At 31.8% G+C, this 27,038-nt stretch overlaps 10 protein-coding genes across 36 annotated transcripts in view; 6 read left to right on the top strand and 4 right to left on the bottom strand.

Moving 5' to 3' along the window:
• The first annotated feature begins 471 nt into the window (after positions 1–471).
• LOC122567502 (39S ribosomal protein L17, mitochondrial) lies at positions 472–1,588 on the top strand. The gene is made up of 3 exons (XM_043726098.1): positions 472–1,007; positions 1,074–1,284; positions 1,368–1,588. The coding sequence occupies exons 1-3, from the start codon at positions 810–812 to the stop codon at positions 1,499–1,501; spliced, it is 543 nt and encodes a 180-aa protein (XP_043582033.1). The 5' UTR covers positions 472–809; the 3' UTR covers positions 1,502–1,588.
• On the bottom strand, positions 1,514–3,769 carry LOC122567484 (2-oxoisovalerate dehydrogenase subunit alpha, mitochondrial). The gene is made up of 8 exons (XM_043726050.1): positions 3,556–3,769; positions 3,274–3,483; positions 2,989–3,184; positions 2,753–2,914; positions 2,458–2,602; positions 2,168–2,371; positions 1,811–2,074; positions 1,514–1,709 (listed from the first exon to the last, which is right to left on the bottom strand). The coding sequence occupies exons 1-8, from the start codon at positions 3,616–3,618 to the stop codon at positions 1,637–1,639; spliced, it is 1,317 nt and encodes a 438-aa protein (XP_043581985.1). The 5' UTR covers positions 3,619–3,769; the 3' UTR covers positions 1,514–1,636.
• A 79-nt stretch (positions 3,770–3,848) lies between these two features.
• Positions 3,849–5,766, top strand: LOC122567496 (dnaJ homolog subfamily C member 17). 4 transcript variants are annotated; one of them, XM_043726077.1, is made up of 2 exons: positions 3,849–4,572; positions 4,645–5,766. In XM_043726077.1, exon 2 carries the CDS (start codon positions 4,716–4,718, stop codon positions 5,589–5,591), a length of 876 nt encoding a protein of 291 aa, XP_043582012.1. In that variant the 5' UTR covers positions 3,849–4,572; positions 4,645–4,715; the 3' UTR covers positions 5,592–5,766. The 4 variants fall into 4 exon arrangements, with proteins under 4 accessions (XP_043582012.1, XP_043582014.1, XP_043582013.1 ...); XM_043726079.1 differs by having other exon boundaries at positions 3,851–4,256; positions 4,573–5,766; XM_043726078.1 differs by having other exon boundaries at positions 3,851–4,256; positions 4,566–5,766.
• LOC122567480 (serine--tRNA ligase, cytoplasmic) lies at positions 5,614–7,883 on the bottom strand. Its single transcript, XM_043726040.1, has 5 exons — positions 7,264–7,883; positions 6,900–7,184; positions 6,605–6,826; positions 6,273–6,529; positions 5,614–6,162 (listed from the first exon to the last, which is right to left on the bottom strand). Exons 1-5 carry the CDS (start codon positions 7,723–7,725, stop codon positions 5,898–5,900), a joined length of 1,491 nt encoding a protein of 496 aa, XP_043581975.1. The 5' UTR covers positions 7,726–7,883; the 3' UTR covers positions 5,614–5,897.
• A 252-nt stretch (positions 7,884–8,135) lies between these two features.
• On the top strand, positions 8,136–11,223 carry LOC122567486 (SAP30-binding protein). 9 transcript variants are annotated; one of them, XM_043726056.1, is made up of 3 exons: positions 8,136–8,308; positions 9,347–10,477; positions 10,601–11,223. In XM_043726056.1, exons 2-3 carry the CDS (start codon positions 9,527–9,529, stop codon positions 10,898–10,900), a joined length of 1,251 nt encoding a protein of 416 aa, XP_043581991.1. In that variant the 5' UTR covers positions 8,136–8,308; positions 9,347–9,526; the 3' UTR covers positions 10,901–11,223. The 9 variants fall into 9 exon arrangements, 8 of the variants coding, with proteins under 8 accessions (XP_043581991.1, XP_043581993.1, XP_043581992.1 ...); XM_043726058.1 differs by lacking the exon at positions 8,136–8,308 and adding an exon at positions 8,374–8,802; XM_043726057.1 differs by lacking the exon at positions 8,136–8,308 and adding an exon at positions 8,374–8,868.
• Positions 11,224–12,240: 1,017 nt separating this feature from the next.
• On the top strand, positions 12,241–14,369 carry LOC122567489 (target of rapamycin complex subunit lst8). The gene is made up of 7 exons (XM_043726064.1): positions 12,241–12,823; positions 12,904–13,056; positions 13,179–13,240; positions 13,362–13,512; positions 13,618–13,820; positions 13,911–14,053; positions 14,130–14,369. Exons 1-7 carry the CDS (start codon positions 12,698–12,700, stop codon positions 14,252–14,254), a joined length of 963 nt encoding a protein of 320 aa, XP_043581999.1. The 5' UTR covers positions 12,241–12,697; the 3' UTR covers positions 14,255–14,369.
• On the bottom strand, positions 14,362–18,359 carry LOC122567476 (ADP-ribosylation factor-binding protein GGA3). 2 transcript variants are annotated; one of them, XM_043726030.1, is made up of 11 exons: positions 18,218–18,359; positions 17,907–18,067; positions 17,355–17,588; positions 17,094–17,267; positions 16,803–17,022; positions 16,276–16,608; positions 16,002–16,137; positions 15,549–15,838; positions 15,209–15,375; positions 15,004–15,114; positions 14,362–14,935 (listed from the first exon to the last, which is right to left on the bottom strand). In XM_043726030.1, exons 1-11 carry the CDS (start codon positions 18,255–18,257, stop codon positions 14,843–14,845), a joined length of 1,959 nt encoding a protein of 652 aa, XP_043581965.1. In that variant the 5' UTR covers positions 18,258–18,359; the 3' UTR covers positions 14,362–14,842. The 2 variants fall into 2 exon arrangements, with proteins under 2 accessions (XP_043581965.1, XP_043581966.1); XM_043726031.1 differs by having other exon boundaries at positions 15,549–15,802.
• A 192-nt stretch (positions 18,360–18,551) lies between these two features.
• LOC122567497 (RRP15-like protein) lies at positions 18,552–20,685 on the top strand. Of its 11 annotated transcripts, none has more exons than XM_043726087.1 (6): positions 18,636–18,689; positions 18,790–18,877; positions 19,201–19,347; positions 19,682–20,117; positions 20,193–20,409; positions 20,495–20,685. In XM_043726087.1, exons 4-6 carry the CDS (start codon positions 19,729–19,731, stop codon positions 20,618–20,620), a joined length of 732 nt encoding a protein of 243 aa, XP_043582022.1. In that variant the 5' UTR covers positions 18,636–18,689; positions 18,790–18,877; positions 19,201–19,347; positions 19,682–19,728; the 3' UTR covers positions 20,621–20,685. The 11 variants fall into 11 exon arrangements, with proteins under 11 accessions (XP_043582016.1, XP_043582017.1, XP_043582018.1 ...); XM_043726092.1 differs by having other exon boundaries at positions 18,644–18,693; positions 19,239–19,335; XM_043726090.1 differs by having other exon boundaries at positions 18,644–18,693; positions 19,239–19,347.
• Positions 20,686–20,847: 162 nt separating this feature from the next.
• On the bottom strand, positions 20,848–26,939 carry LOC122567479. 5 transcript variants are annotated; one of them, XM_043726037.1, is made up of 5 exons: positions 24,978–25,119; positions 24,890–24,905; positions 23,391–23,735; positions 22,979–23,213; positions 20,848–22,911 (listed from the first exon to the last, which is right to left on the bottom strand). In XM_043726037.1, the coding sequence occupies exons 3-5, from the start codon at positions 23,728–23,730 to the stop codon at positions 21,996–21,998; spliced, it is 1,491 nt and encodes a 496-aa protein (XP_043581972.1). In that variant the 5' UTR covers positions 23,731–23,735; positions 24,890–24,905; positions 24,978–25,119; the 3' UTR covers positions 20,848–21,995. The 5 variants fall into 5 exon arrangements, with proteins under 5 accessions (XP_043581972.1, XP_043581974.1, XP_043581971.1 ...); XM_043726039.1 differs by lacking the exons at positions 24,890–24,905; positions 24,978–25,119 and adding an exon at positions 26,804–26,939; XM_043726036.1 differs by lacking the exon at positions 24,890–24,905 and having other exon boundaries at positions 24,978–25,111.
• LOC122567474 (septin-7-like) overlaps positions 25,414–27,038 on the top strand; it is a 45,277-nt gene continuing 43,652 nt past the window's right edge. Inside the window, exon 1 of the mRNA XM_043726022.1 lies at positions 25,414–25,527. Within this exon, the coding sequence (XP_043581957.1) occupies positions 25,414–25,527 (114 nt within the window). The remainder of the gene's footprint in view (positions 25,528–27,038) is intronic.

The following is a 27,038-nucleotide window of genomic DNA, read 5'->3' as shown; positions in this document are numbered from 1 at the left end:
TGTAATAATAGAACAATACAAATTTTCTACTAACATATGCATAACTATGTAACTTATTAATTTTAATCATTAATATGTTTCGGATCTTAAAATTATATAATAATTTTATCTTATTTGTTATACATATAGCTATTATATACTACAAAATCAATCTTTAAATTTTATGTTTTGATTTTATATATGTATGCAGCGCAATATATATATCAGTAACAATAGATAAATATTGACAGTATTTTAGGAACTTCTCTCTATTCTTATGCTTTCGCTTATAATTTATTTACAATTTTTTAGTTTTATCGAGTTATTTAAATATTGTAATAAAATCTATTCATCATTAAATTCTTTAACTATACTAACTTTATTCCTTCACTTAAACTATATATATAATTTTTCAGGTTTGCCTTTTCCAGGTTTCCTTTTCTGTTATAATGATACGATATCTGTTATATGATACTATTATACGATAATATTGAAATCATTAAATTGATAAAACTAAAAATTTAATAATGTTAGACAATATTAAAATTCAACAGGACGATCGGTGATAAATATTTATCAATTTTAAGTTGACTTCAACACGTCTTTTCATAAAATAAAATTTAATTAAAAATCTGTAGTATGATAGATAAAAACAGAAACACGACGTGATGTAAAGATCACAAAGAGTATTCCTTGATATTAAAATAAGAAATTTCATAAAATTAACTACAAAAAAAGTGTATAATAGCCTTTATAGCAACAAACAATACATTAATTTAAAAACATTACGGATAAATAGTAAAGACTACCATTCAATATAAATAGTAAAAATGAATCAGGCGAAGATTGATAAGTTAGTTTCTAGGTTAAGGTACAATGTTGAATCAAAACCACGCAAATTAAAGAATGTAGATGGTCCAGAAGGAAGATTGCGAAAAATTAAAAAAACATTAACTGCTGTAATTAAATATGAAAGGATTGAGTTAAATTATGCAAGGGCAGATGAGACAAGAGGTTACGTTGAAAGAGTGAGTATCATGTAAACTGTTCTCGATGCTCGTTATATGTTTTATAATATTTTGTCTCTATTACAGTTAATATCAGAAGCCTTACGTCATGGTCCTCAACATACAGAAACAATGGAATTTGCAAACTTCTGGATAATAGAAAAACAGCTTGTCCATAAACTTTTTAAGGTTCTTGTACCAAGATATCAAAACTATACAACTTCATTTACAAAACTTCATAATGCACCATATATATATCCGGGCTATGCATATAAAAGGGCTGTTTTAGAATTGAAAGGTATGTTTTATAACAAATTTTATTCATTTACAAATTTAAAGAAAGTCACAGCTGAAATTAATTAATATTAATTGTAATTATAGGGAATGTATATCCCGCTCTAGAACAATCCAACCCATATCAATATAATTTACTTCACAATATATTACTGGACGCAGCCAGAAAAGAGTACAGAATGGAAAAGTATAAAGAAATAGCTGCTAACATGAATTTTTAGAGTGTATGTAAATGTTTTATTATTAAATGATATAAAAAATATGCAATATCAATATAAATTAGTAAATACAATTGATTTAGCCTGCTATTATTATTTTGTTGAATTTGTTTATTAAATTGATTATTGTTGTTATTATCATTCAAAAAGGTGCAATGGATAATGTTTGTGAAATTCCGTAACATGTTCCTCCATAGAATGCATTTGTTTACTGAAATTAAAAAAATGCATTAGTAATCAAAGAAATTTTAAAAATTCGTTTATAAAATATTTTGAAGGACAATGTAATTAGTTTAATGTTTTCAAACAAACCTAATATGCTTTGGCATTGTGTGATATACGTCCGTGAATAATTCTTTCCAGCATGGTTTAAGTTCCTTTTCTGCTTCCGCAAAAGCAAGTAAAACAGAATTTTTTATGCGTTTCTTTAATTCTTTATCTTGTTGTTCACACCACAAACCGATCGATTCCAGATAATTATGATACCTGGTTATTGGTGTATAATGATTCCAATGCTCTATTTCATCACTTGATCGATATGCAGTACTATCGTCGGAAGTACTGTGGTGACCGATTCTGAAATACATGTCAAGAAAAAAGGGAAACTATGTAACATAGAATGTTTTAAAAAATTAATATGTACAGAAACAGAATAATGCTTTTGTATACCGATAAGTCATAGCTTCAATTAAAAAAGGTTTCCCTTTTTTAATGCATAATTCGCGAGCAGCTTTTGTTGCATAATACATAGCAAGAACATCATTACCATCTACACGGATTGTTGATATCCCATATGCTGGTCCTCTTGCTGCAATCCCATCACCTTTAAACTGTTCTCGAGTAGGAGTTGAGATTGCATAACCGTTATTACGACTAGAAACAGATGATGTGAAACAGTTTTTTAAATATATGTTTAATGCACCTTCATATATTCGCATATAATGGACAGTTAACTTTACCATATAAAAATAATTGGACACTCCAAAGTTGCAGCAAAATTGAAGGCTGCATGAGCATCCCCTTCGCTAGCAGCTCCTTCACCAAAGTAGCAAACTACACATGCATTCTTTTTAAATAGTTTAAGTGCGTATGCTGTACCTACAGCTAAAAATGATTAGAATGGCAGTATTAGAATAATTAGAATTATATCCTAGTAATAACTCTATATATATGTCTCTTATCATGATGAGACACTTATGTTGTGAATTTTAAAGAAATTATTGCATAGCTTGAAATAGTAAGAAACAACAATACCTTGAGGTAATTGTGTTGTTAAAGGAGATGAAATAGTAACAAAGTTCAATTTTTTTGATCCATAGTGAACAGGCATTTGCTTTCCCTTTGAAACATCTTTGTAGTTACCATAACATTGATTCATAAAGTCTATGATAGAATGTCCACGCCATAACAAGACACCTATAAAATTATTTTATAATAAATGATATGTAATTCTAATTGTTAATTAAATACATCACTATTTTATTCTATACCTGCTTCTCGATATTGAGCATATATAATGTCCTCCAATGTAATAGCAGCTGCAGAACCAATTTGAGTAGCCTCTTCTCCTATATTGGTCATGTAAAATGATATACGTCCTTGTCGTTGAGATTCATATAGGATTTTGTCCATTATATTCAGAGTAATCATTTTATCATATATTCTAATCATGGTATCCTGATCTAACTTAAATGAGAGAAGAAAAACATATCATTGAGAAATTAAAAAGAAAGAATTATTCGCATGTAACATTAATAAACATTAATTATGCAAACCTTGAGATCCTCTGGTAATTGTACATGTTTATGTGATAAATTTAAAATTCTAAATGTTGGTAAAGGATTGTAACATTGCTTGTCAATAAACTTTAATTCATTAGTAAAAATAGTTTGTATCCCTAAAAAAGAAGGGTCTTTTGTATCAACGACGGAACCAATTTTAGCATTAGTAGTTTTATTGGTACAGTACTGTTGTACCCATTGTACCTAAATTCATGGAACAGGAAAGATTAAACTTAATTTCATTTTTGTATTATTTCTAATGTTTTCTATACTTACCTGCTGTAATGCATTTTTAAAATATATTCGTCTCCCGTATTTGAAAAAGACCTTTTTAATCATTGCTATGCGAACAATTATATTTGGCAATATTCAAGTCTTTGTCACGGTGGTTACTGGCAATACTGATTATCTTATTTTCATTTTAAAATTTATGTAACAGTGTTGTGTACAAAGTACACGCGTGCGCATGGATAGCGAGGAGGGGGAAAGAGAGACACTAGTGCTTCATATGCACTAATATTACTAGTATCAGAAAGGAAATTTCCTTTTGTCCTAATTATTAGGTTGCTTTCGCTATCTGCACGTAGCTGCTGTATCTAATGTTTATGCAAACATGAAACCTAATCTGTCAAATGTTGTGGTATTTACATTCAGTCGTCTTCTAGCTGTCGTAGAATACATTTCGTTTGCATTGAAGTCTTAAAGCATAAAAGAAAAAGCATATCCGACTTATAACGCTGTATTGTTTTAAAAAAGGCAACAGTGATATCGCAACTGGGATTTACATTGTGTATGGGAGTGGTACTACAAGTGTTCAGACAGCTCGTAGTCGGTTTAGGAGGTTTAGAACTGGTAATTTTAATCTGGAAGATGAAAAACGCAGCGCCCGCTCATCCATTACGTATACGGAGAAAGTGATATATAATACCACAAACGAGAAATAGGTTCTTGTATGTGCTAGCATGCAACAAAACAGGGTAGATACCTAACCTTAAGCTTAAATATATAGGTTCTTGTATATGCTAAATTGTAAACAAATAGGGCAGATCCCTAATTTTAAGGGTTCTTGTTTATGCTAACTTATAACTTATTGCACATGCTAATGTTTTCCTCAGCACTTGGCCGCATGGTGCAGCACCTGTACTATAAAACAATTAGAATTACGGGTTCAGTACTCTCATTTCCTCTCTGTTACGATATAACAACTCCCGTTATTAAAAGCAATTACTTCTCTACTGGAGTTTCCAGATCTATGTATACGATCGTGGTTTCGTTAATGCTTTCAGTTTCCAGGTATTTATCCAAGTTTCCATCCAAATTTGTTTAGAAGACCGTCTTTGGAAAAGCTCTCTTCGGATATCATAGGTGAGATCACGTCGCTCGTGTGCCTCGAGCCTACACAGTGTCTAATATATAAACATATATAAAAATAGAAGATGGATCTGTATGAATTAATTGGTGTAGAAAGAACAGCTTCTGTTCAAGAAATTAAGAAAGCATATCGTAAGAAAGCTCTGTGTTGCCATCCTGACAAAAATCCAGATAATCCAAAAGCAGCTGAATTATTTCATGAATTATCACGAGCCTTGGAGATTCTTATTGATACATCTGCTCGGGCAGCTTATGACAAAGTTATTAATGCTAAGTATCAACAAAAATTACGTGCTAAAGAATTTGATTTAAAACGCAAAAAATTGAAAGAAGATTTGGAAGCACGGGAATTTGCTGAAAAGTCTTTGAATACAGATAATGAGAAATTACAGGCTGAGATAGAGCGATTGCGAAAAGAAGGATCAAAGCAAGTACAGGAAGAAATAGCACTTATGAATAGACACTTTGAAAAACAATCAAAAGTAGTTTACAAGGAATCACAAACTGACAGTGATTCTTATAGATTAAAAGTGAAATGGAAGTCTCATAAAAATCAGACCAATGATGGTGGATATGACTATAATACGTTATATAGAATTTTCTCAAAGTATGGGAAAATAATTGCTCTTGTTATTTCCTCCACAAGGGAAGGTAGGGCATTAGTGGAGTATCAAAAAAGAAGCGATGCTGAAATGGCTCTAAACTATGAAATTGGTTTAGCTCAATATCCACTTAAACTTCAAAAGTTATGGGACAAAGAGGAAAAATCAAACATTTTTGCCACAGAAACTGCTTATAATGATGGTAATTTTATGAAGCACATGGTAAATCAAAGTATGATTGATATTGAACAATTTGAACATTCCGTATTGAATAATTTAAAGAAAGCTGAAGAAAGAAAAAGATCTATAGGAAAACAGGACACGATGGAAAGCACTTGATTAAATATTTTTATGTTGATTATACTGTTCTTAAGTTTTTATTCTGCAAATTGTTACAACTTGCACCTGAATAGCAAAATTATATTATAGACACATGGAATATGGACTGAAAGATATTGAAGCATATTGTATATATCTATATCGTTAAAATAAGTAATAAAATTTATACACGAAAGTTTTACAGATATTCTAATACACTTATGGGGAATTTATTTGTCAATTGTAACAAATAATTATTCTATTTTATAAGCATATTGGATTTGAGACTTATAGCACTTAGACTGTAACTAAATTTATTATAATTATTTAAGTACAGATGACATCCTTTCGTTCCTTTTGCTTCTTTTGTTTCTTTACTTCTGTTTCATCGATAGGTGCTGGTTTAACAAACGGAATTTCATACTCGTATTCTGTTGGCATAAACTGTGCAAGAACCTTTGGTACTTTAACAGAAGTATCTGTTTGATGTACTTCCAAAATTGCACATATGACGCGAGTAACCGCACACATGGTTGCATTTAACATATGAACGTAATCCGTATTAGCATTCATCTTCTTGGTTTGACCATATCTAAAACACATCAATAGGATACTTCACTTACAGAAAATGCGATAATAACAATAATAATAATAAAATAAAATACGTTGTAGTATTCAAGTTTAATATGTTTTGCTTATTACCTGACCAGTAAACGTCTTGCTTGATAATCTAAGCAGTTGCTACATGAGACGAGTTCACGAAAAGCACTTGATCCCGGAAACCATGCTTCTAAGTCTAGTTTTTTTGATGCAGCATTATTCAATGCTCCAGATACTATATTTACTATACGATAAGGGATCTCCAAAGATTTATAAAATTCTTCTGCATTTGAAATCATTTCTTCCATCATTTGCCAAGATTTATCATCATATGGTGATGTTAAACAGAATTGCTCTACCTATCATCCATGTATATCTAATATGTAAATTCATATTATGTTCCATATAATAAATGAAACTAAAGCTACAATTACTTTTTCGAATTGGTGAACCCTAAAAATGCCTCTAGTATCACGTCCATGAGATCCAACTTCTTGCCTAAAACATGTAGATAGTCCTGCATACTTAATCGGTAAAATATTTTCAGGAATCCATTCGTTTCTATGAAATGCAGCTATCGGTTGCTCAGATGTAGCAATTAAATATTTTTCTTCAATTTCTTTATCGTCATTGCGTTCACTACCCTTACCAATTACCTAAATGAATAAAATTTTAATCAAAATCAAATTGGTATTTATATATTTGTATGTGTAATTATTAATTCTATACCTTGTATAATTCTTCATCAAATTGAGATAATTGTGCTACTTCTTGCATAACATCCTTACGCATAAAGAATGGCGTGTAAAGTGGTTTGTAACCTTTTACATGTAACTGCCTGAGAGCTAATTGAATTAGTGCATGCTGCAGAAAAACTGCTGGTCCTGTTAAAAAATAACCACGCCCCCCTGAGACATTAGTGCCACGTTCTCCATCTATACCATCTATCATGTATATTAAATCAACATGAGAATATTTCTTTTTCTGTGTACAATCTCCACAAGTTCTCTCAACCTAAAAATAAAAGCAGCAATTTTTTGTATCCGTAGTTTTGTATCGACACGTAGAAGATTTGTCGCATTAAATTATATACTTTATTTTCCTCCTCGTCATTGCTAATTGGTACAGACTCATGCAATATGTTTCCTATTTCTTTGAGTGCACGGTTTCTTTCCAATTCGGTTAAGACTAAATCTTTATCATTTGTTCGAATAGCATCGTCGATGGAACCACGAACAGTTTTGATCTGTGCAACTGTTAACGATTTCAAGTTATTAGGCAATAAATTTTCCAGGTTTTCAAGAATATCCTTTGAGACAGTGTCATCGCCGTCCACTGCTTCCTTTTTTTTCATTTTCTCCCCTATCTCTTTGCTGCATACATTTTTTAATTTATTTAAGTTATCAGCTCTGTGTCGCAGCTGACGCCAAATTTTATCTTTTTCGATCACCGTGTCGACTAAATTTACATCTTTAAAACGTTTTCTTTGATTTTCTCGCACTTTATCTGGATCAAACCCTTTATCCTTTCGAAACAGTTCTAAATCCAGTACCATGATTAGTAGCGGTGAAATTATAGAACGTTTTTTGAATTTCTATTTAATTACACGTGGAATATCTATATGTCAGCAAGGAGACAAGATCCTCCAACTCACCACCGATCACTACATTTATACTATAATCGTGGCTTACACCGCTTACTTGAGAACTGTACCGGTAGATGTACTGGAACTTCTGGAACTGTTACTTACATTCAACACTGGTTATGTACGCACGCGTATGATCACATAGAGGCATTCAAACAAAGTATAATGAGTACCAAACTTAGATATGTAAATAATCTTTCATAGTATGCCTCAAATTACATTTTATGTAAGAATTTACCGTTCAATAACTTGGCTTTCTTACCGCCTGAATCCAAAATTTTGATAATTTTTAACTACACCAAACAACTTTATTACTTTTTAGTGAAAAGACAAAAATATCTATATATAAGTGAGTATCTATGAAGTGTAATACAGAAGTATAGAAGTGTGAGAAAAACTTTATTGAATAGCAATAAATAATAAGCTTACATCAATGTATAACATTTACTGTTCTTTGAATATTTACCAAATTCGGCAATAAACTACAAAACAGGTATATGAGCGTTTTTTATTTTGATATAATAAATGATAGATGTAAAGGAATAAAATTGTTACTGTGTCAATCGAAAAAAAGGACAATATAGCATCAACTAATCTTGATCGATATTTTTCATAATCACAAGATGTACTTAATAGCTAATGTTTTATTAATTATCGGTTTAGAGGAATCATAATTCATTTGCAATCACCGAGAATACGAAAGATCTAAGCGAATTGTGAGCCGGCACTGTGCACGACTGTAATAAAAGTTAGCGATGATAACCTAACTTTATAATGTGTATTTTATTAAAGGAAGGGAAAAAAAGGAAACCTCTATAACGATAATAGAAAAAATAAGTATTTAGCTAGTAGCTGGCAGAGATCACAATTATGTTTGTTTCAAGTTTTCTTCAACCATTCGTTGGGAATACGTATACGTATTTTATTAATTTTGCGCATGCGCACCAGCGAAATTCGTGAAAAAGGTTGAAGTTAGAATACAAGACGGTATGCATTGATAATGTTCAAGTTTTTTCATCAGGAAAACATTAATTAGTAGAAAAATAAGAGGTCGTAAGTTTAGCGTAATGAGTGGAAAATCAGGTATAGTGTAAGCAGAAAAATTGTGGATTCAAATAGTCAGGTTGGTTGTGGCTATCGCACGAAATTTAGATCTTTAATGACATAACCTGATGCGCTTGTCAGTTGATTGGTGGATCTAAAATAAGAGGTGTATCTTTTATAAAGCACAACAATAATTTATAAACAGTATCGATAAAACTATTTGAGTTTAACATGTTATATATCACATGACAAACACGTTTGTGTGTACAAAACATTGGTGTTACTTTCTCACTTCCTCCTCTACCTCCTTCGCCTCTGCCTCCTTCTTCACTTCCTCTTCTTCCGTTTCCTCTCGCCGTTTTTTTATTATCCTTTCTTTGGTGAAACTATCTGCCATGAGTATATAAGAAATTACAATCTATTATTGACTCAAGAATATAATTTGATGATTGGGTAATAAATTATATGTTTGAAATTCTTGTTTCAGATTTGATATAGTAACAAACATTCCAACGAAATATCAGGGCATAGTTAATGTTGATATATAAGGCATATTTACATACATAAATGCCCTACAACTAAAAGGCGTACAGCTCTACGCTACACCGGTGAGTTCCAACACAAAATATTGCTTGGTAGTACGGCGGACACTCAAAGCCAACTAACCATGTCTGTACAAAGTGTTGCTCTGGCATCTCTCACGGCCACCTATACCGACTCGGAGGGCGAAGACGGGGTGGAAGACGACCTTCAGGAGAATTCGAACACTCCCCAGGGGGCCGCCCCGCATAATGCCCAAGTCGGTCAGCCCCAGGCTTTCACCAGTCCCAAATCTGGCACATCAGCCTCAAATAGTCCCGTTGTTGCACCCAACGTCGGTGGCAAGTCTAGTAACGATTTGTCGAACGCACCCACCTTAGTAACAGATGTGACATCTAAGGTGCAAAGATTGGTTTCATACTTTGATGATACAATAGTCTCCGATGACGAGGGAGTGGTACAAACACAAATCGATGGACAGCCTTTTGAAAATGGAAGGCCCTCCTCGATTATGGAATGCTCTCCCTCCTGTCAAGGAGAACAGTTAGTTTCAGATAGCGAGGTGGACCCCTATGGCGTTGTTATACCACCAGAGCCATCAGGACAGTGTCCTGTGGAACTACAGGAAAAGATAACAAAACTTTTTAGGAAAATGGAGAGCGGCGGTTTGGATATGAACAAAGTTATACAACAAAGGAAGGATTTTAGAAATCCATCCATTTATGAAAAACTTGTTCAATTTTGTAGCATCAATGAATTGGGTACTAATTATCCTCCTGATAGATTTGATCCATTTAAGTGGGGTAAAGATTCGTATTACGAGGAGCTCGCCAAAGTTCAAAAGGCAAAAATGGATAAACTCGAAAAGGCTAGGAAAGAGAAAACAAAAATCGAAATTGTTTCTGGTACAGCTAAACGACCCAATAGTTCTAGTACAACAGAAGATGATGCTAAAAAAAGAAAAAGTAAATGGGATCAAGTTGCAACTGGAGCTACTGCCTCGATAAAGCCAACTGTGCTGTTATCTCAACCAACTCTTACCACTTTAACATCATCTGCAACTGGCACCAAAGCAACGGTAATATCTGCTTTTGGATCTTTACCAAAGAAAAGACTGTAACATACCCTGTAAATCATTTGTAAATATTACGTTTTTCGAAAAAGCAACAGTTCATCCTTCATTTAATGTTGTTCCATATAGAAAAGGAAATCGCAGCGGATTTCACATAAATGTGAATATAATATAGACTCGCATAACATGCGATCATATATTCATATAGCCATACGTGTTATCCATAAGATTGATTTATCAAATTTAATTGTTGGTTTTGTTGAATATACCGAATCGACCTTTCATTTAATATATAATGGGATAAACTGTTTTGAAAGCATATCCCTTAGTATGACTTCTGTCAGAATGATTATCAACAAGGATGCATCAAGTCGACAGCTTTCAATTACATATACAGAAAATTATGCAAGAGAAGGAGAGAAGAAATAATATAAACTAAGAAAGAAAGATTTCTTAGAAAAAGAAGATTTTGAAATTAATGAAATGAGAAATAAGGTATTGATCGACCGTTATATTGAGTTTCTTTTTTGTGCTTTCTTCCTCTATAAAATATTTTTAATTTAAGATAAATTTTGATATTTATGTATATTTTTTTCGTGACATTATTTTCCACATTAATAATGTCTTATTTAGTGGACTAAAAGAAAGGTATATAGGAGATATAAAGGTAATAGGAGAAAAGCAGATACAACGATAACGTTTATTATGAAGGGAATTTCCTTTTCTTTTTGTGAATATATTTATAACATTTAGGTATTTTTATTTTATTAATCGACGAATACCAAAATACAGTGTAAAATATGTACATTATAACATGTGTTGCCATTATAACGAAAAATTTAGAAATCAATTGAATGTTTTTGAATTAAAATTATAGTGAAAAAATTATTATTTGTAAAGATAATTGTAACGAACAAGTTCATCCAAATAATTTCAACTAGAATTAGAATTGACTTAGTTTCTTGTAAATCGAAATAAATGGTTATAATGATACTTTTATAAGAAAGATTTGTATGTTTAGTGTCCTGTGCCCGAGTAAAGTAACACAATGAAAGTTATATGCAGTCAATTTCTTTTCATGGTTGTCAAGTAGGTCAGATCAGATGTTAAATTATATGTATATATAATATGTGAATACGTGTATCCATAGTCCGAACGTTTGTATATGCAAATTGACCGAGATGCGCAAAGATAATAGATAATAAATATTAGAAGATAATCAGATATAGATAAAATATAATTAAATTCCATTTTATTTCAAACTTTACTAAAACGCGTATGTACACAATATAAGTATTGGATACAAGTGTGGTAATTCGATACTGTATTTTACGATCTATCTATGTATATATGTTTTTCACTAAGTGTCTATCAATTGTCAATCATAATTGTAGTATAATTTTGGATAAAGCATCGATAAATTGTTGAAACTTTTTATTTAATACATGTCTCAATTTGGACGAATTTCAAGATCAACTTATAAATTTAAGTAAATATTTTTCAGTATCAAATACCAGTGTTATTGTTTACAACAAATATTTGAAAAATGTAATAATAATAATAATAATGTAATATATTTTTTACATTTATATGTATACATATATATATTGATATGGATGTAAATTTTACACATCACGTTTTTAAATTGCATTGAAAGATATATTGCATGAAAGAATGGATAATGATATTATTTGGGAAGAGTGGCATTTATGGTTTCTGTTTATAATCTTGCTCAGTTTTTAAGTTTCTACTGTAAAAACAAAAATAAAAATAAATACAAATAAATCAAACAATGTCTCTCTGTTGTACGTTGAACCTTTAAAAGAGAAGGGATTAAATTAATGGTAACATAGAAATGTTACTAGCTGTTGATAAATAAGAAAAATCTCCCTTTATGACATAACCTGTTGTGTAATACAAACAAAATCTGCTAAGAATACCTATTATTGTATTTAAAACGATCTAAACGGTCGGAAGGAAAAACAGAAGGTGTAAAGTAAAAGACAAAGATATAGCAAAAGTATATTTTATTGAATAACTATTCATTTATAATCAACGTATTTTGGGACAGCCAAGGATAAGCTATAAATTATATATAATTGAGCATGCAATGATACAAGTAGAAGAAAACAAAAAGACGTGTGCGTTTGTCTGTGATATATGAAATCTTACTAGAAAATTATAAAATATTGAGATCCAGTTTTAATCATTCCTACATTTTATCAAATGACTGTGGATGGTACTAACAGTAATGAGCAAGTTATTCTTGTAACGGGTGGCTATGATCACACTATCAAAATATGGCAACCTCACACAGGAGTTTGCCAACGAACTGCAGAACACACAGATTCGGTAATCTTCTGATGTTTATAGAAATATCACGTATATATTTTGCCTAAAATTTGTTTCTTCTAATACTTTGCTATTTTTAGCAAGTCAATGCTTTAGACATAACTCCAGATAAATATCTAATAGCTGCTGCCGGATATCAACATATAAGGATGTATGACTTGGTTTCGAACAATCCAAATCCAATTATTAATTATGAAGGAGTGTCAAAGAATATTACAGGTTTAGGTTTCCAGGTATTTTATCATTATATTCTGCTGGTATGAATGATATACAAATTTGGAATTTTGTAAAGTTATTCTTATAGTAATGTAATAACATTTATTCTAAAATTATTAATATAGTTTATTATATCTAGGAAGAAGGGAAATGGATGTATACTGGTGGTGAAGACTGTTCAGCACGAATTTGGGATCTCAGGCAAATACAAATAGGATTTAGATACCATGTTAATTGTTTGCTACAAGAAAAATTTGAAAATAATAAATAAGTAATAATAAAGATGATAATAATAATACAAAGAATAACAAAAATGTTACAGGTCAAGTAGCTTTCAATGCCAACGAATATTTCAAGTGTCAGCTCCTGTAAACTGTGTTTGTCTGCATCCGAATCAAGCAGAACTTATTGTTGGTGATCAAAGCGGTGTTATACATTTGTGGGATTTACGTTCGGATCATAACGAACAATTGGTACAAATGTAGAAAATAATTTGTTTTATTAGTAATGGCGATATGCCGATTTTGGTTGACTTTAATTCCATGCTTATTTATTTAAATAATTGTTCTTCGTACCAGATACCAGAAGCTGAAGCGTCTGTGCAAGACGTTGCGATTGATCAAGATGGTACATATATGGCAGCAGTGAACAACAAAGGCCACTGTTATATTTGGACACTTACCGGGGGTGTAGGCGATGAACCTACCCGTCTTAATCCTCGTCACAAACTTTCAGCACACAAACGTTACGCACTTCGATGCAAATTTAGCCCCGATTCTACGTAAATATATTTCATTAAATACATAATATGATAATAAAATCATATAAAATTATGTACTATTTATTATAACTCGTGGTCTCTTTTGATCAGACTTTTAGTGACTACATCTGCTGATCAGACTGCTCGAGTTTGGAAAACTACAGATTTCTCGGAAGTACAAGTACTTCAACATGAGGCAAAACGATGGGTCTGGGATGCTGCATTTAGTGCAGATTCACAATACATATTTACTGGTAATAACATACTTTCTTTTTTATTCTTTTGTTATCACGTTTTTTGGATTTAATTTCAACATTTGACTTGATTTAGCTTCGTCCGATGGTGTTGCAAGATTATGGAATGTATCAACAGGAGTAGTAGAACGAGAATATCAGGGTCACCAAAAAGCAGTTACTGCTCTTGCATTTCGTGATGAAGTACTTTCCGTTTCCTAAACGAGCAGTACATTTGTTTAAATTTTTGAATAAAATATTATTCTCATTTATATTTAATAATAAGGAGGAATGTCGTTTTAACTTATAATTTATATTAAACTATCTAATTTTCGTGCTTTGTTGTTTCTTTTATTTGTGCCTTTTCTTTCCGCTATTTTTCAATTATAGTTACTTCGATTTTATCATGTACGATTTTCCAATGTGTCCACTTCCATCTTCTGATCTTAAAATTTGCACATTTTCAAGCGTATACATAAATCACAACATTACTTTTAAGTAACTACGTAACATTAATTTTATCTTTAAATATAATAATAAGTATGATAATGAAGATAACATTGTAATTATAATCCAAGAAATAAAGCATAAGAGAAAATTACTTTCTCATGATTCCAATTTTGGAAAATTTTGTTTGTTTGTTTGTTTGTGTGTGTGTGTGTGTGTGTACGCGCGCGCGCGCGTGTGTGTACATATTATATATATAATATGTGTTAATATATATAATATATATATATATATTATTCTCCTTTTAGCTATTGGAACCTGCACTTTTGTGAGTTTACTCTTCGTAATTATACTTTAAGTACTTTAAATGAAAGGCAACTTTTCTACTTCACCCATTTCTGTGAAAGTTTCATTGTCCATTGTATAACTTAACATGAATTTTAATGATACTGTTTCCTACAAAACAAATTATATCAGGTTAAAAAAAGTCAGTGAATATTTCAAATACAAAAGAAATGTTTTACCTTGGTAGGATTTGCAATTAGCATAATTTGAGTAATTGCTGATGGAGGCAAGAATGGATTATGACCAGGCAATCCTGTTCCAGAAGGAGGCTGTAGTCTACATTTACATTTCTAAAAAGGAAAAATATTTTCAGTTTCAAATGTTAGCAATTTAATTAATTGAATTGTAATGATTTTCTAGTTGTATGAATTATTAAAAACATACTTTTGGCACCACTGCTTGAAACAAGTAATTGGTAAGTGGCTTCAAATTTTTACTCATTGTCGTAATCACTACGACAAACACATCTTGTCTTGGATTGTCTCGAGCAAAATGAAGCACAACAGATATACCGTTCTTCTCTTCGATTACTGTCATAGGCGGATTAATACCTATTGAATAAACAATAAAACGAACAGTTTTATTTTAACCGTTACTAACGTATCTCATTAAATATCGGGCATTGGATAAGAGGTATAACATCGTACTCTGTCTTTAGGCAAAGATATAATGTACTTTTATGATAATATCAATAGATGCAAAAGAACCGGAAACAACGATTTACCTGGTTTAATATCTTGAAGGCTAATGTTAATGTCTGTCAATGGTTTAATCTCCGGTTCGGGACTAACTGAGTTTTCCGTCGACGGTATTATTGAAGCAGCATCCCATACACTTGATCGATTGTTACATCGGTTCGTTTCGATCTTCTCATTTGCATTAGATTCGATGGTTTGAGGATTTGTATCATCGTGAGATGGAATGTTATCGCCTGACTTAAGATGAATATCAGACAGTTTGTCGTTTTTTACACTTGTACTATCCGACAAATTAGGAAAATGTGAAGAACTGCCGCTATGAGGGAAGGCCGTTGAAACGTTTGAAAGGTTTGATATTTGGTGGATGATTTATACTTTGTTTACTATTTTTTGTAGTTTGTTTACTACTACTACTACTAAACGCCGTAATTGTATATAATGGAACTAATTAAAAAGTATAATAAGTACGTTTTACCAACCTTCCTAACTTTACACGTGAATTCAATACTATGCCTGATAAGCTTTGTTTAAGCAAAGACTCTCCCAATTCGTTCAATTCCTCCAGTGCTTTTGCTTTACTGTCAATTTTCTTTTCAGATGTGTTGATTAATTCATCTGAAAATGGAACGTTACTCACCATTTGTTCGTTTATTTAATCGATCAAATTCATTATTAAAAACGCTCGATTTTTTCAATATATCAGCGTTATTCAATCGATAGAGCATATGTGTCGGATATTTTACATTCACGGACCTTTCTTATTTTTAGATAAAACATTAATTGGCTGCATGACTGATTCGATCATTAAGAGATTTGCATCAGAAACTGAAGAGATTTCTGAATCTTCAGACTTCCCTAGTGAACTGAAGATATCTCCTAAAACTTCCATATCTGACTGATGATTTGTGGTCATTGGGTTTACATCATCACTTTTAAGAGGAACATTCTCCATTGGAGAAGATAAATCTAATAAATACGGACTGATATTGGAGTCTGTTTTAGGCTTCACACATTTACCATGAACTATAATAGCAGTGTACTTCTCAAATACTTGTTCCAATTCATCACTTGCAGCAAGTACATCACCTATTAGATTATTTAAACATGATACGGCTTTAAAATTCCGACTAATAATTATAACGTAAGTTTTTACATTTTATGCTTAAGTTATTAACTTGATATCAGTAAAAGTTGAACGAAGAAATGATTTTTTAGTAGACAAAGAAAGTAATTCTCGTATTCGTTAAATTTCTTTAAACGAATTTTGATAAGATACTTACTAAGCATTCCTTCGTTATCTTGGGTTTCATTTGCTAATCTGAGCACAATTGGTTTTAATCGTTCACAAGCCTGATATAATTCTTTCATTAATTCAAGATCTTCTGTACTAGTTTCATTACAGTTATACGAATCTAACATTTCTGACAATAATTTTGCATTGTTATGAACAGATTCTAGTTCCATTATCCTACGTGAATTTAATTGTACTCTTCTTTCATCCTATAAAATAGTAGTTGATATATTTTGCAAAACTATTATTTTACAATTTTTCAAATACATATTACACTTACCTCTCTCACCATAGTTTTAATTAATCTATTTGCAGCTTGTAAATCATCAGGATTTTTACTTTGCAGTAATTTCTGCAGCAATTTAGATTTCTCTTCATCATCAAATATCGTACTCTTAGTTTTCAATGCTTTCAATCCTTCCTCTTGAGTATTATTTAAAGACATGGAATCATCCTGAATACATGTACAATTTCCACATCTTAAGAAAAGATTGAAAAAAGGAGACTAAACTCTCTGTCAAAAATAATATATGAAACTCACTTCTATAACACCCTGTTTTTTTAACATTTCATAGGCTTCTTTAATTTTTAATTCTTTTGGATACTCCCTTGTCCATGTATGTAACAACTGTAATACTTTTTGGCGTACCATGACTGGCGTTTTGCCCCCTAGATACTTTGGTGAAACTAAACGAATCATTTCATTTAAAAAACGAAATTTACCAACTTCTGCGTGAAAAGATGGCCCACATCTATTCATACATGTATCTAGTAACTGTAAAAGTAATTAAAAACCAAAAACAACATATAAGTATGATAAAACTTATACTTGTACAATATGTATGTTGGTTTACTACCAGAGATTATCTTTTAATTCAAATTTATATTAAAAAAGTATCAACTACTAAACAATAAGCAATAAATCAAATAAAACAATGAAAATAAAATGACTTTTACTTCCTATATGTATATATATATGCAAACATATATACAGTTTTTCTTTAGAATAACTTTAAATAAATAAAATAATATGAAATAAAATAATTTTACATCTGAATTTGTTATGCAACAGAAATTTGACAAAGAAACTTACAGCAAGAGCTTGAAGTGCTTCAGTCTCGTTAGATGATTGAATACGCAGTGCTAATAATTTAGTGCCAATTTGAATACCTTCTGCTTCTTTAGTGAGCATCACACAGAATGCTTCAGTTGCAGCTATATCAGGTTTTTGATTTTGGGGATTTGTTACCCTTTCTACAAAAAGATAAGAAAGAAAGAAAAAATAAAAGAAGAGAAAAAGATATATTTAATAAATTAACCATAACTGGATATCTACAAAATGGACAGTCTTTGTTACTATAGACATTTCTAGACAATAAATAAATATATGGTATTTTAACTTACGTATCAGGGCTTCTAAACTTGTTGTAACAACAACATCCATTTCTATAATTTCCTTTAAATTTCTTTAAATTCACGCGTTTTAGGTTACATGTGTTTATTTGATAGATAATACGAACGAAGATTTGAAAGATACCATTTTGAGCTTTTCCTCGCAAACAGCAATACTCTTAAAATTAAATATAATATTTCTTGATAAGAGAGATTCCACATTTACAGTTGTTATCTTATTATATTTTGGTTTTTCTGCTATGGTTACGTCAAAATATTAAAAAAAAAATAGTATTTCATTAAGTCTAGAGAAGCCTCAGAGACAAACAGCTGTTCGCAGTGTAAAATATAATTCACTGTGGAATTCTATTCGTAGTTCTTCTAAAACTGACATGAGAGGCGCTTTAATAAATGTTGCTTCGTTGCACGCAATATCGAAAACGAAAAGACATTTTAATCGAGAATTCTCGAATTTTGTTATCCAGTATGTACGTACGTACTTGCACGGTAAAAAAAATAGGAAAGACCTATAATAATTAAAATAAAATATAACATTACGAATTCTTCATAAATGTTCATTACAGTTTCATCCTACATAGAGTTTCATCGTGTTCGTGAGTAATGAAATGGTTGATTGGCCCTCGATTAATATGCATGTACAAGGTGGTCCAGGTAAATGAGATTACTTAAATATTTACCCTATTTGTTTTATCGTTGTATGGAAAAATTTATTAGGACAAAGTTACATTATTTCAAGAACCATATATAACATTGGAAATAGTTTTCTCTCATGATCATTTCTTTTTTACAGGATTTCAAGGTTATCAATATTCTTTTAAATAGAACCTTATATTTATTTTCCGATATTTTTGTAAAGCATGAAAAAACAAATTCAGTTATCTTAATAATTATATCGTTATTATCACTTAATCTTGAAATATCTGCGTCTGAAATATACATGATATAATACATATTTTATTATGTTCAATTGACAGGTGGTAAAATTAAAAAATCCAAATTTTTCGGCTTCTAGGAAGAATTTTTTAATTTCGGGGAAAGCTCAAATGAAAGTTTAGAATTAATCGAGATTAGTTCTATTTAAATATTCTCCCTGGTTTCTTAGTCATAAGGTACGATCGTGGGTTAGTATTGACTTTAATCAAATTTATTAATATATGGTTTTTTCTTAATTAATAATAGTCGTGTTAGATAATAAGACAAACATGAGAAAATCATTGAGAAATTCACAAGATTATATCTAGAATTTATTTATATTCTGATTCTTTTCTTACATAACCTATCATGTTTAATCTAATATTTGTAGTTTCAAGAAATTATTAAAGGTTCTTGTTCGTGTCAATTTCGTAAAGATATTTTTTTATTTTACTTGATATGTATATTTCATAAATATTATTGCAATGAAATTAGAAGAATGTTGTAGTGATGATAAAAACAGTAGTGATGATCATTCCTCAGAATCTGAAGCAGAGGAACTAGGAAGGCCAAGCAGAAGATTTATAAAAATGAAACATATAAAAATGCATATAGAAGAAGAAGAATTTGAAGATGATGAGCTTACTGATGCAAAAAGTGGAGCTGGTGGAAATCCCGGATGGGCAGATGCTATGCAAAAAATTCTACATACAAAAAAGCCAAAACGTAGGAAGACAATAGTTTTATCAAAAGCAAAACGGTTATACGATGTGAAAAGTGAAAAGGATAAAGAAAAGTTGTCATTTGAAATTGAGAAAGGGAAAAGGGAAATAAAAACAGAGGAATTAGAAGAAGGAGACACTAATGTTAAAAAACCACGAATAAAAGAAAGAAGAAAAGAAAAAAATTTAGGTATTAGAGTAAAACCAAGCATAACGGACAGGGAGCGTGAAAGGACATTACAAAAGATTGCTACAAAGTAATTTAATTGCTCTAAGGATAGAGGATGTAATCTTTTGATTTATTTTAAATAAATAATCATTTTTTATTGTAGAGGTGTAGTACAACTATTCAATGCAGTTAAACAACAGCAAGGTGAAATTAACAAAAAATTATCAGAAGCTGGTCCGTTAGAAAGAAAACGCGATCAAGTATTGAAAAATATTGATAAGACTGTATTCTTGGATGTTCTTATGGGAGGAAGTAAAAGTATACCAGTAGATAATGATGTAAAAAATGAAACACAAGAAAATGGAAAGCATAAAAAGAAGGTAAAGGTATTTCTTAGACAAGTGTTATTGTTGTTAGCAAATATTTAATGTTGAAAAAACAATAATATATGTATATCTCATATAGAAGGAGAAGGAAATTTGGAATGTGCTGAGAGAAGATTTTGTAATGGGAACGAAATTGAAGGATTGGGATCGTGAAGATGTAGATGAAGATTCTTCGGCCCCTGAAGACGTAGATAGTGATAATTAAATCGTAAAAAAATATAAAATACCGATGCATATGTGAGAAATGATGCGTGCAAAATTAATTTAAAGGTATGCTACTATCACTCGTCGATTCACGGTGACAACTAAAGAGTATCCTTTAATTAAATTATTATGAGTAAAATTTTATTTTATTTTAACTTTATTTTAACATTTTTGGTTTCCTATTCTTTTTTTATTACCTATATATTTAGAAAAAAATATAGACAAAAACAAAGTTTCAATTTTTTATTAAATATTTTATTTCATTAGTAGCTTTAATTTGATATCTTTTTTATCTATGCAACAACGGTAATAATGTGTTCAGTGTATAATTTTCATGTAACTTAGTGTATATTTATAACGCATATATGACTCTATGTAAAATTAATTTTCATTGTATCTTGTTTATGTCATATAAATATGACATGTGTGTATGTGTGAGTGGACAATAGTGCCACGTAGTATATTTTTGTAAAATAACAGTGTACATCTTATGCATTTATGCCACAATTCTTTTAGAGTAGTAAGTTCAAACTCAATTCAGGAGATACATTTACATATACATAATCTGTACATAGGACATGTGTCCAACAGTTATTCTATACACATCTTACTTTTATATATTCTATATTCATTGTTTTCTCGTGACACATAAAAATATAAATTATGAGCTTGTTGCATCTAAGTTTGAATTTCAGAAATCGTTAGCTGTATTGCGTTTTATACTAAAATAATATAAAAAACAAATATATAACAAGTAGTCAGTAGAATAGATTACTAATAATGCGTAAAAAATATTTGAATTCATTTACGACGGTCATTTACTTAACAATTACTGAACCTAGTGTGTAGATTAACCCTTGGACGGACTGAACCAACTTTTCCTCGTCTTTCTCCTCATTATTATGCCATAATTAAATTGATTGTACCTTTTTGTATATAAAATTATTTTCAGGACTTAAGCAATTTGGTGATCCTCTTAGGTCAGTTGAATTATTTGTCCGCATTTCTCCATGCTTTTTTAAATGTTATAAATATCTTTTTGTGTACAAATAGACTTAAAACCCATCATAGTACATTTAGATTAAGAACTAACAAAAAAATATTTGATTCTGATAAATTAAATAATATTAATTTCAATTGTATGATAGATTTCTCTACTAAATTTCGATCGCTCTTAGTATTGCAAACTTTATTATTTAAGATACTTTTCAAAGTAATTAATTTTCATGAAAACAAACTGTTACATTAATAGAATATGTTTCCACTTTTATTATAAGCTTTTTACAGAATGTAATTATCGACATATGCACCTTTGGTCAGAGAGTTTTCTACCTCCTATCGATTGTTATCATATATTTTCAGTGTTATATCTCACGTTATACCCGACTTTCGCGAATGTCTGCCAATGCTCCAAAATTTCTAGTCTCTTCGTCAGAATAAACAGCCTCGCTTTCTAGCCTGTGCGACCTACCGACAGCCTCGTCAGTGGTTTGATTTCTTATATAATATCCTATCGGATTAGATTCCATATTGTGATTGGTTTCATCCGTCTGGCCATTATCAGAATGTATATTTCTTAGACTAGATTGATCTTCCTGATTTGCTTGTGCTCTCGACCTATCGTTTTCAGTTGCGTCGTTATACCAGTTTTGCGAAGTGTGGCTATTGTTGCAATCGTCGGAACGTGATATCCGGACGAAAACTACTCCAGTCTCTTGGTTATCTCTCTGTGAATTTTCTATGTTATTTCTACTTTCTTCGCTACTTCTCGACATGCTTCGAACAAGATTTCTTGTATTCATTAACTCATTTGCCGATGTTATATTCCTCGATAATTGATCGGTATTATTTGGGATCGTTCTTTCGTTGTTTCGAATGTTATTATCGGACAAGCAATAATTTCCATTATTCGACAACGTATCGCTTTGTCGTTCGCTTACGTTTCCATTCACGTTATAAAACGAAGTTTCATCTTGATAAGTTCTAAGAGTCTCAAAGTTCGCATTACTAAATACTCGTGGTACCATCTCCTGACTCAACCGGTATAATTCTAATTCGTTATCGACGTAATAGCTATCAAGTGGATTGCTAATGATGGATGGATTTCTCGAGACGGTCCTTCGTGGAAAGCTTTGACTCGAGAAATTGGTTACGGTCGCATAAGGGTATGCTATTGTATTCATCGGATTGCTTAGTATATGCGGACAACCATCTAAGCTTTGCATTTCAATTTCTTCTTTGCCATCGGGACAATAACCGTGCATATCTATCTCATGAGGAAGATTGGCAAACCTAACGATAGAATTATCAAATCTATTAAAGAGAAATTATCGTAAATATCTTTAGAATTAAAACTGACCTGTGTAGTAAAATATCGGAATACGATGGCGGCATATCCGACTCTTCTTTACCATAAATACTCTCGTAAGTTGGTGGTGGAAAACACCCAACGGATCCTAAACTATCTTTGCTTGACGTTTCTGCATCCATCTCAAGTATACTACCTTGGCTGTTTTGTAGCTGATGTCGAATTATGCCTCGTGGATTTCTTTGAGCACGTAGTACGCTATCACCTAGTTCCACCAAATCTAAACCTGTTCCGACAAATAACATAGAGTAACTAACATTTTCGTCTTCAATTCGTTGATATTCTACAACATGAAAGATTCTTTGTTATATATTTTTCAGAAGAAAAAAGAAAAAATAGGAAAAAAGGAAAGAAGAAGAAGAAGAAAGGAGCACCGAAGTTTAGTATACATTTGCAATCTCACCAGTTGGATCGGTTTGAAACTGCGTGAAGATCGTACCATCCACAACGAGCATCCTACCATGTGGCAAGAGAATAATCGTTGGTGTTGCTACCATAGTTTGATCGTTATTGCTAAATCGTGAATCTGGCTCTGGGTCTTCGAGTTGGCAGCAACAATGTCGTCTGCACAATGATCTGCAGAACGGCGCGCCCCAACAGCAATAAGCGAATATAAAGCAGAGCACAGCTAGCATCACCAAAAAAGTGACTACTCCCTGGCGTTGTTGAGCGGCTGTGAGGACTGGACCTTCGCCGCCGCCGCCGAGACCGATGCCGAATCCTAACCCAGCGCTGTTGCTCATCTCCTCTGTAATTGTCATTCCCTTCTTAAATATTTTCGATTAGCTAGTATCATTGGCTCATACATAAATGAACCACAATAGTTTGAATCAACTTCTTTACTTCCTTATTTCATCCTATATTTAGATACTTTACCCTGTTGTATTTTCTGTATCTAGTTATTTTATGCGCTAATATATTATATAAAAGAAATCCAAGTTCAGGTATTATTCTCTCGCAGCGAGCTCCGCTTCCGCCTATTGGATACGTTTTGCAGGAACAATCGGACATTAATCGCAAACATTTTCCCTTTCGCGCGATAAATGTATTTCAATCCGCAATGCGGAGTAAAAAGCGATACTAACGCATCTGTTCTTGGCAATAATCCAATTTTGTGCGATGAATTTTAATGCAAGCAAAATTTTATCGCCGTTTACCGAACATTTTATTATATTATTTGAAAAATTAATTGTACATTTTCCATCGCTGCTGCAATGTTTTTAGCATACCCACATTGACCCACGTTGATTCCATCAAAATTGATCTTTTCCTTTCGTTTGCCTTCTTTTATTCTATTAATTAACGGTAGAAATTATTTTTACGTAGATACATTTTACATATTAAATGTTATATATCGTTGTCACGGAGTTCGATGAAGAGAGAAATGATCGTACTGTACGGTAATGGTAATGGTAATGAAGCCTGAAACGCATCAATTATAACACGTGCGAGAAACAACTTCGAACGTTGGAACGCTCTCTCTTACGTTTTACGCTAACGGAATATGTTTCGTTATCTGTCGGGAAGTAAAGTAAGGTGAAAGTGAGAAGAGTGCGGTAATCTTGACATATTACAGCCGACGATAGTGGGTCAGTAATTCCGATTTTACCTAGGTTCATAGATTACTTGGAAAGTGTCGGAATATTACGTACGTTTTCTGATACAGAGAAAGTGGTAATCTGGTAATTGTTGTAGCTAAACTTCGGAACTGCGGTTTCTTCATTAGCAAAATGCAAATATATTTCATGATGTTTTCGTTCAATTATTCAACTTGAAACGCATCGTTTCAATTTGCGATATGTTATATTTAATAAATTGATTTTCTTGCATAACAGATACATGTATCATAAATATATGTATGTAGTAGTATCCTTTGAAACAATCTTCGTTTCTTTCTCTTACCACAAGTTTCAAGTTCCTTTTATTTGAAATCAATTATATGTAAAATCGATTAGGTAAAGGTGTAATTAAATATAAAAAATTCATTTACCTTGGGTAGTAATGTTGTAGAGCCAAGTCGCCCCCGTGGTGGACACAGACTTCGTAATTTTGCGCGATCCGTACACCACGAAAATAATCTTCTTAAATTTCGCAGAAAAATATTCTTTTCTCCCTTTCAACGATTTTTAAACACAAAACGATTATGTCGACAGTCGTTGCCCGTAACGTATCGCATTGCACGATTTAAAGTTTCTACATAAACTAACAACAATCCAAGGAACGTACACACAACTTAAGTGGTACGTTAGTTACTTATCGTTGACATGACAAGATAATAATTCCATTAACAATCTCATTTCTCTTTTTTATCTCTTAATAAATTATTATATTTCCGCGGCAAATTTGCTCGTTTTGAAATTTATCGCGAAATATTACGCGGTCAAGATTATTAATTTACATTGGAACCAGTTTGAAGTTCGTTGTCAATGACATTGGAGGAAACGATGACGGTGTTATATTATATCGCGGACTCAATGATCCTCGCGACGAGTTCGCAGGAGAATCTCTTCACGAAGGCATCGAGCGTGAAGTCGAACAACGTAAGTACACTGTCATCATGGAGATACTCTTGACCCATTTTAATATCTCCCCACTTAACATCAACCTGCTGCTTTTCGCCTTCGATGCCTCTATTTTTCAATTAGGAACGTCCGCTGGCCAATACATTTCGTTTCTTATTTCTTAGCCGTGTTCTCTCCTTATGACCTAAGTTCCGACGCTTAGGTCCTATTGTCGTATCTCATCACGACATTTCCTCGTCACGTACATTCGTTAGCGCCGTTTCTTTTTGTTCCTCTTTTTTCTCCTCTGTTATCTTCGTTTTGTTTTAGACAGCTGTATACTGTAACAAGATTGAATTTCATCGATTGAAAATTCAAATTTCCTGAAACGTCTGCCGATCGATTTCATCAGACGCAGTACGGTTCTTATATAGTAGAGCGACGAATTCGAGAATTCTTTTAGCTATGTCGTGTTCAAGTCAAACGATATTTACTTGTGCGATAAATTTTGCATAACGCTCGATGACATATGATATACATTTCAATTTAATTAACGCTCTTTGATTATCAGCGAACAATATTCATTTCATTCATTTCACGTTTGACATATTTTCTGAAACCTTTGCAAGGATGCAGGCATTCCATTTAATTGTTAAATCGAATCGTTGACATCCCTTTCCGTTGACTTTGACGTCATCGATTGCAGATGAAGGCGCGCCATATTATTTACAATTTATGTCCAGCTGAACAAATTGTAAAGTACAAATTAAATAAAACAAAAAAAAATATTATTTACTGTCGATGCATTGTGCATTCACACAATAACTTTTTAAAATATTTCTTTTCTTTACGCCGTATAATTTTGATGTAATATCTCGAAACGTCACTAATATACGTATATTTCTAACTCGAATTCATTTAATTGTTTGTAAAATCAGATCGAACTAATTACCAATTCTTCGAGATTGAGATTAATCAATTACAAGTTAAATGAAAATATAATACTTGTTTGTAATAATATATTTGAACAATGTCGTAGCCATGATTCACGCACATCATTATCGCACATTATTGTCACACTGAAAGATAAAACTGTGTACATGTGATAATATGTAGTAAATTCGAGGGGTAAATTTCACGCTACATAATCACTTTTAGTCTCAACAATATTTGCATAATATTTGCATCACGATTTATAACTATTGATCTGTACAAAGTAACACAGTAACATTTGAACTTTTGACTTTTTCTAAATCTTCGTTTCGTCGAAAGGATAACGATTACAAAAACGGTAGTATTTATTCGTTGTATGTACCTTAATATGTGGGTTATATCCGGTATATGAGGCCAGTGTGTCGAATGCGTTACTACTTTACTACCCCCGAACTTCTCCGTTGCTTGTGGGGCGCAGCACCTTCTCACGACCCCTTGAGACCACTGGCTTACGATTCGTCGATGCTCTCCTCGGTGGCGCTTGTTTATCTCCCTCCTATCCTGTTCCCCACTCTCGTACATAAAATCGTTGTAGTTTTTTTTACCTTTTCTCATCT

This window comes from Bombus pyrosoma, linkage group LG5 (assembly GCF_014825855.1).
Source record: "Bombus pyrosoma isolate SC7728 linkage group LG5, ASM1482585v1, whole genome shotgun sequence".
NCBI lineage: Eukaryota > Metazoa > Arthropoda > Insecta > Hymenoptera > Apidae > Bombus > Bombus pyrosoma.
This window is presented reverse-complemented; position numbering and strand designations above follow the sequence as displayed.

Coding starts and splice junctions, on each gene's coding strand:
- LOC122567486 (XM_043726056.1), top strand. CDS start 9,527: ATGTCTGTACAAAGTGTTGCTCTGGCATCTCTCACGGCCACCTATACC. Junction 10,478..10,600: donor CAACTGGCACCAAAGCAACG/GTAATATCTGCT, acceptor TGTTCCATATAG/AAAAGGAAATCGCAGCGGAT.
- LOC122567497 (XM_043726081.1), top strand. CDS start 18,832: ATGGTTGATTGGCCCTCGATTAATATGCATGTACAAGGTGGTCCAG. Junction 18,878..19,681: donor GCATGTACAAGGTGGTCCAG/GTAAATGAGATT, acceptor ATCATTCCTCAG/AATCTGAAGCAGAGGAACTA. Junction 20,118..20,192: donor TTACAAAAGATTGCTACAAA/GTAATTTAATTG, acceptor TTTTTATTGTAG/AGGTGTAGTACAACTATTCA.
- LOC122567496 (XM_043726077.1), top strand. CDS start 4,716: ATGGATCTGTATGAATTAATTGGTGTAGAAAGAACAGCTTCTGTTCAA.
- LOC122567484 (XM_043726050.1), bottom strand. CDS start 3,618: ATGATTAAAAAGGTCTTTTTCAAATACGGGAGACGAATATATTTTAAA. Junction 3,484..3,555: donor TTAAAAATGCATTACAGCAG/GTAAGTATAGAA, acceptor CCATGAATTTAG/GTACAATGGGTACAACAGTA. Junction 2,603..2,752: donor AACAACACAATTACCTCAAG/GTATTGTTGTTT, acceptor AATCATTTTTAG/CTGTAGGTACAGCATACGCA.
- LOC122567480 (XM_043726040.1), bottom strand. CDS start 7,725: ATGGTACTGGATTTAGAACTGTTTCGAAAGGATAAAGGGTTTGATCCA. Junction 6,827..6,899: donor TTGATGAAGAATTATACAAG/GTATAGAATTAA, acceptor TTATTCATTTAG/GTAATTGGTAAGGGTAGTGA. Junction 6,530..6,604: donor GGGTTCACCAATTCGAAAAA/GTAATTGTAGCT, acceptor CATGGATGATAG/GTAGAGCAATTCTGTTTAAC.
- LOC122567489 (XM_043726064.1), top strand. CDS start 12,698: ATGACTGTGGATGGTACTAACAGTAATGAGCAAGTTATTCTTGTAACG. Junction 12,824..12,903: donor CTGCAGAACACACAGATTCG/GTAATCTTCTGA, acceptor TGCTATTTTTAG/CAAGTCAATGCTTTAGACAT. Junction 13,513..13,617: donor CGGATCATAACGAACAATTG/GTACAAATGTAG, acceptor TCTTCGTACCAG/ATACCAGAAGCTGAAGCGTC.
- LOC122567502 (XM_043726098.1), top strand. CDS start 810: ATGAATCAGGCGAAGATTGATAAGTTAGTTTCTAGGTTAAGGTACAAT. Junction 1,008..1,073: donor CAAGAGGTTACGTTGAAAGA/GTGAGTATCATG, acceptor TCTCTATTACAG/TTAATATCAGAAGCCTTACG. Junction 1,285..1,367: donor GGCTGTTTTAGAATTGAAAG/GTATGTTTTATA, acceptor TTGTAATTATAG/GGAATGTATATCCCGCTCTA.
- LOC122567479 (XM_043726035.1), bottom strand. CDS start 23,748: ATGACAATTACAGAGGAGATGAGCAACAGCGCTGGGTTAGGATTCGGC. Junction 23,214..23,390: donor GTTTCAAACCGATCCAACTG/GTGAGATTGCAA, acceptor TTGTCGGAACAG/GTTTAGATTTGGTGGAACTA. Junction 22,912..22,978: donor TCCGATATTTTACTACACAG/GTCAGTTTTAAT, acceptor TTCTATCGTTAG/GTTTGCCAATCTTCCTCATG.
- LOC122567476 (XM_043726030.1), bottom strand. CDS start 18,257: ATGGATGTTGTTGTTACAACAAGTTTAGAAGCCCTGATAC. Junction 17,589..17,906: donor AAGCACTTCAAGCTCTTGCT/GTAAGTTTCTTT, acceptor TTACTTTTACAG/TTACTAGATACATGTATGAA. Junction 16,138..16,275: donor TTTATCTAAAAATAAGAAAG/GTCCGTGAATGT, acceptor TTCCATTTTCAG/ATGAATTAATCAACACATCT.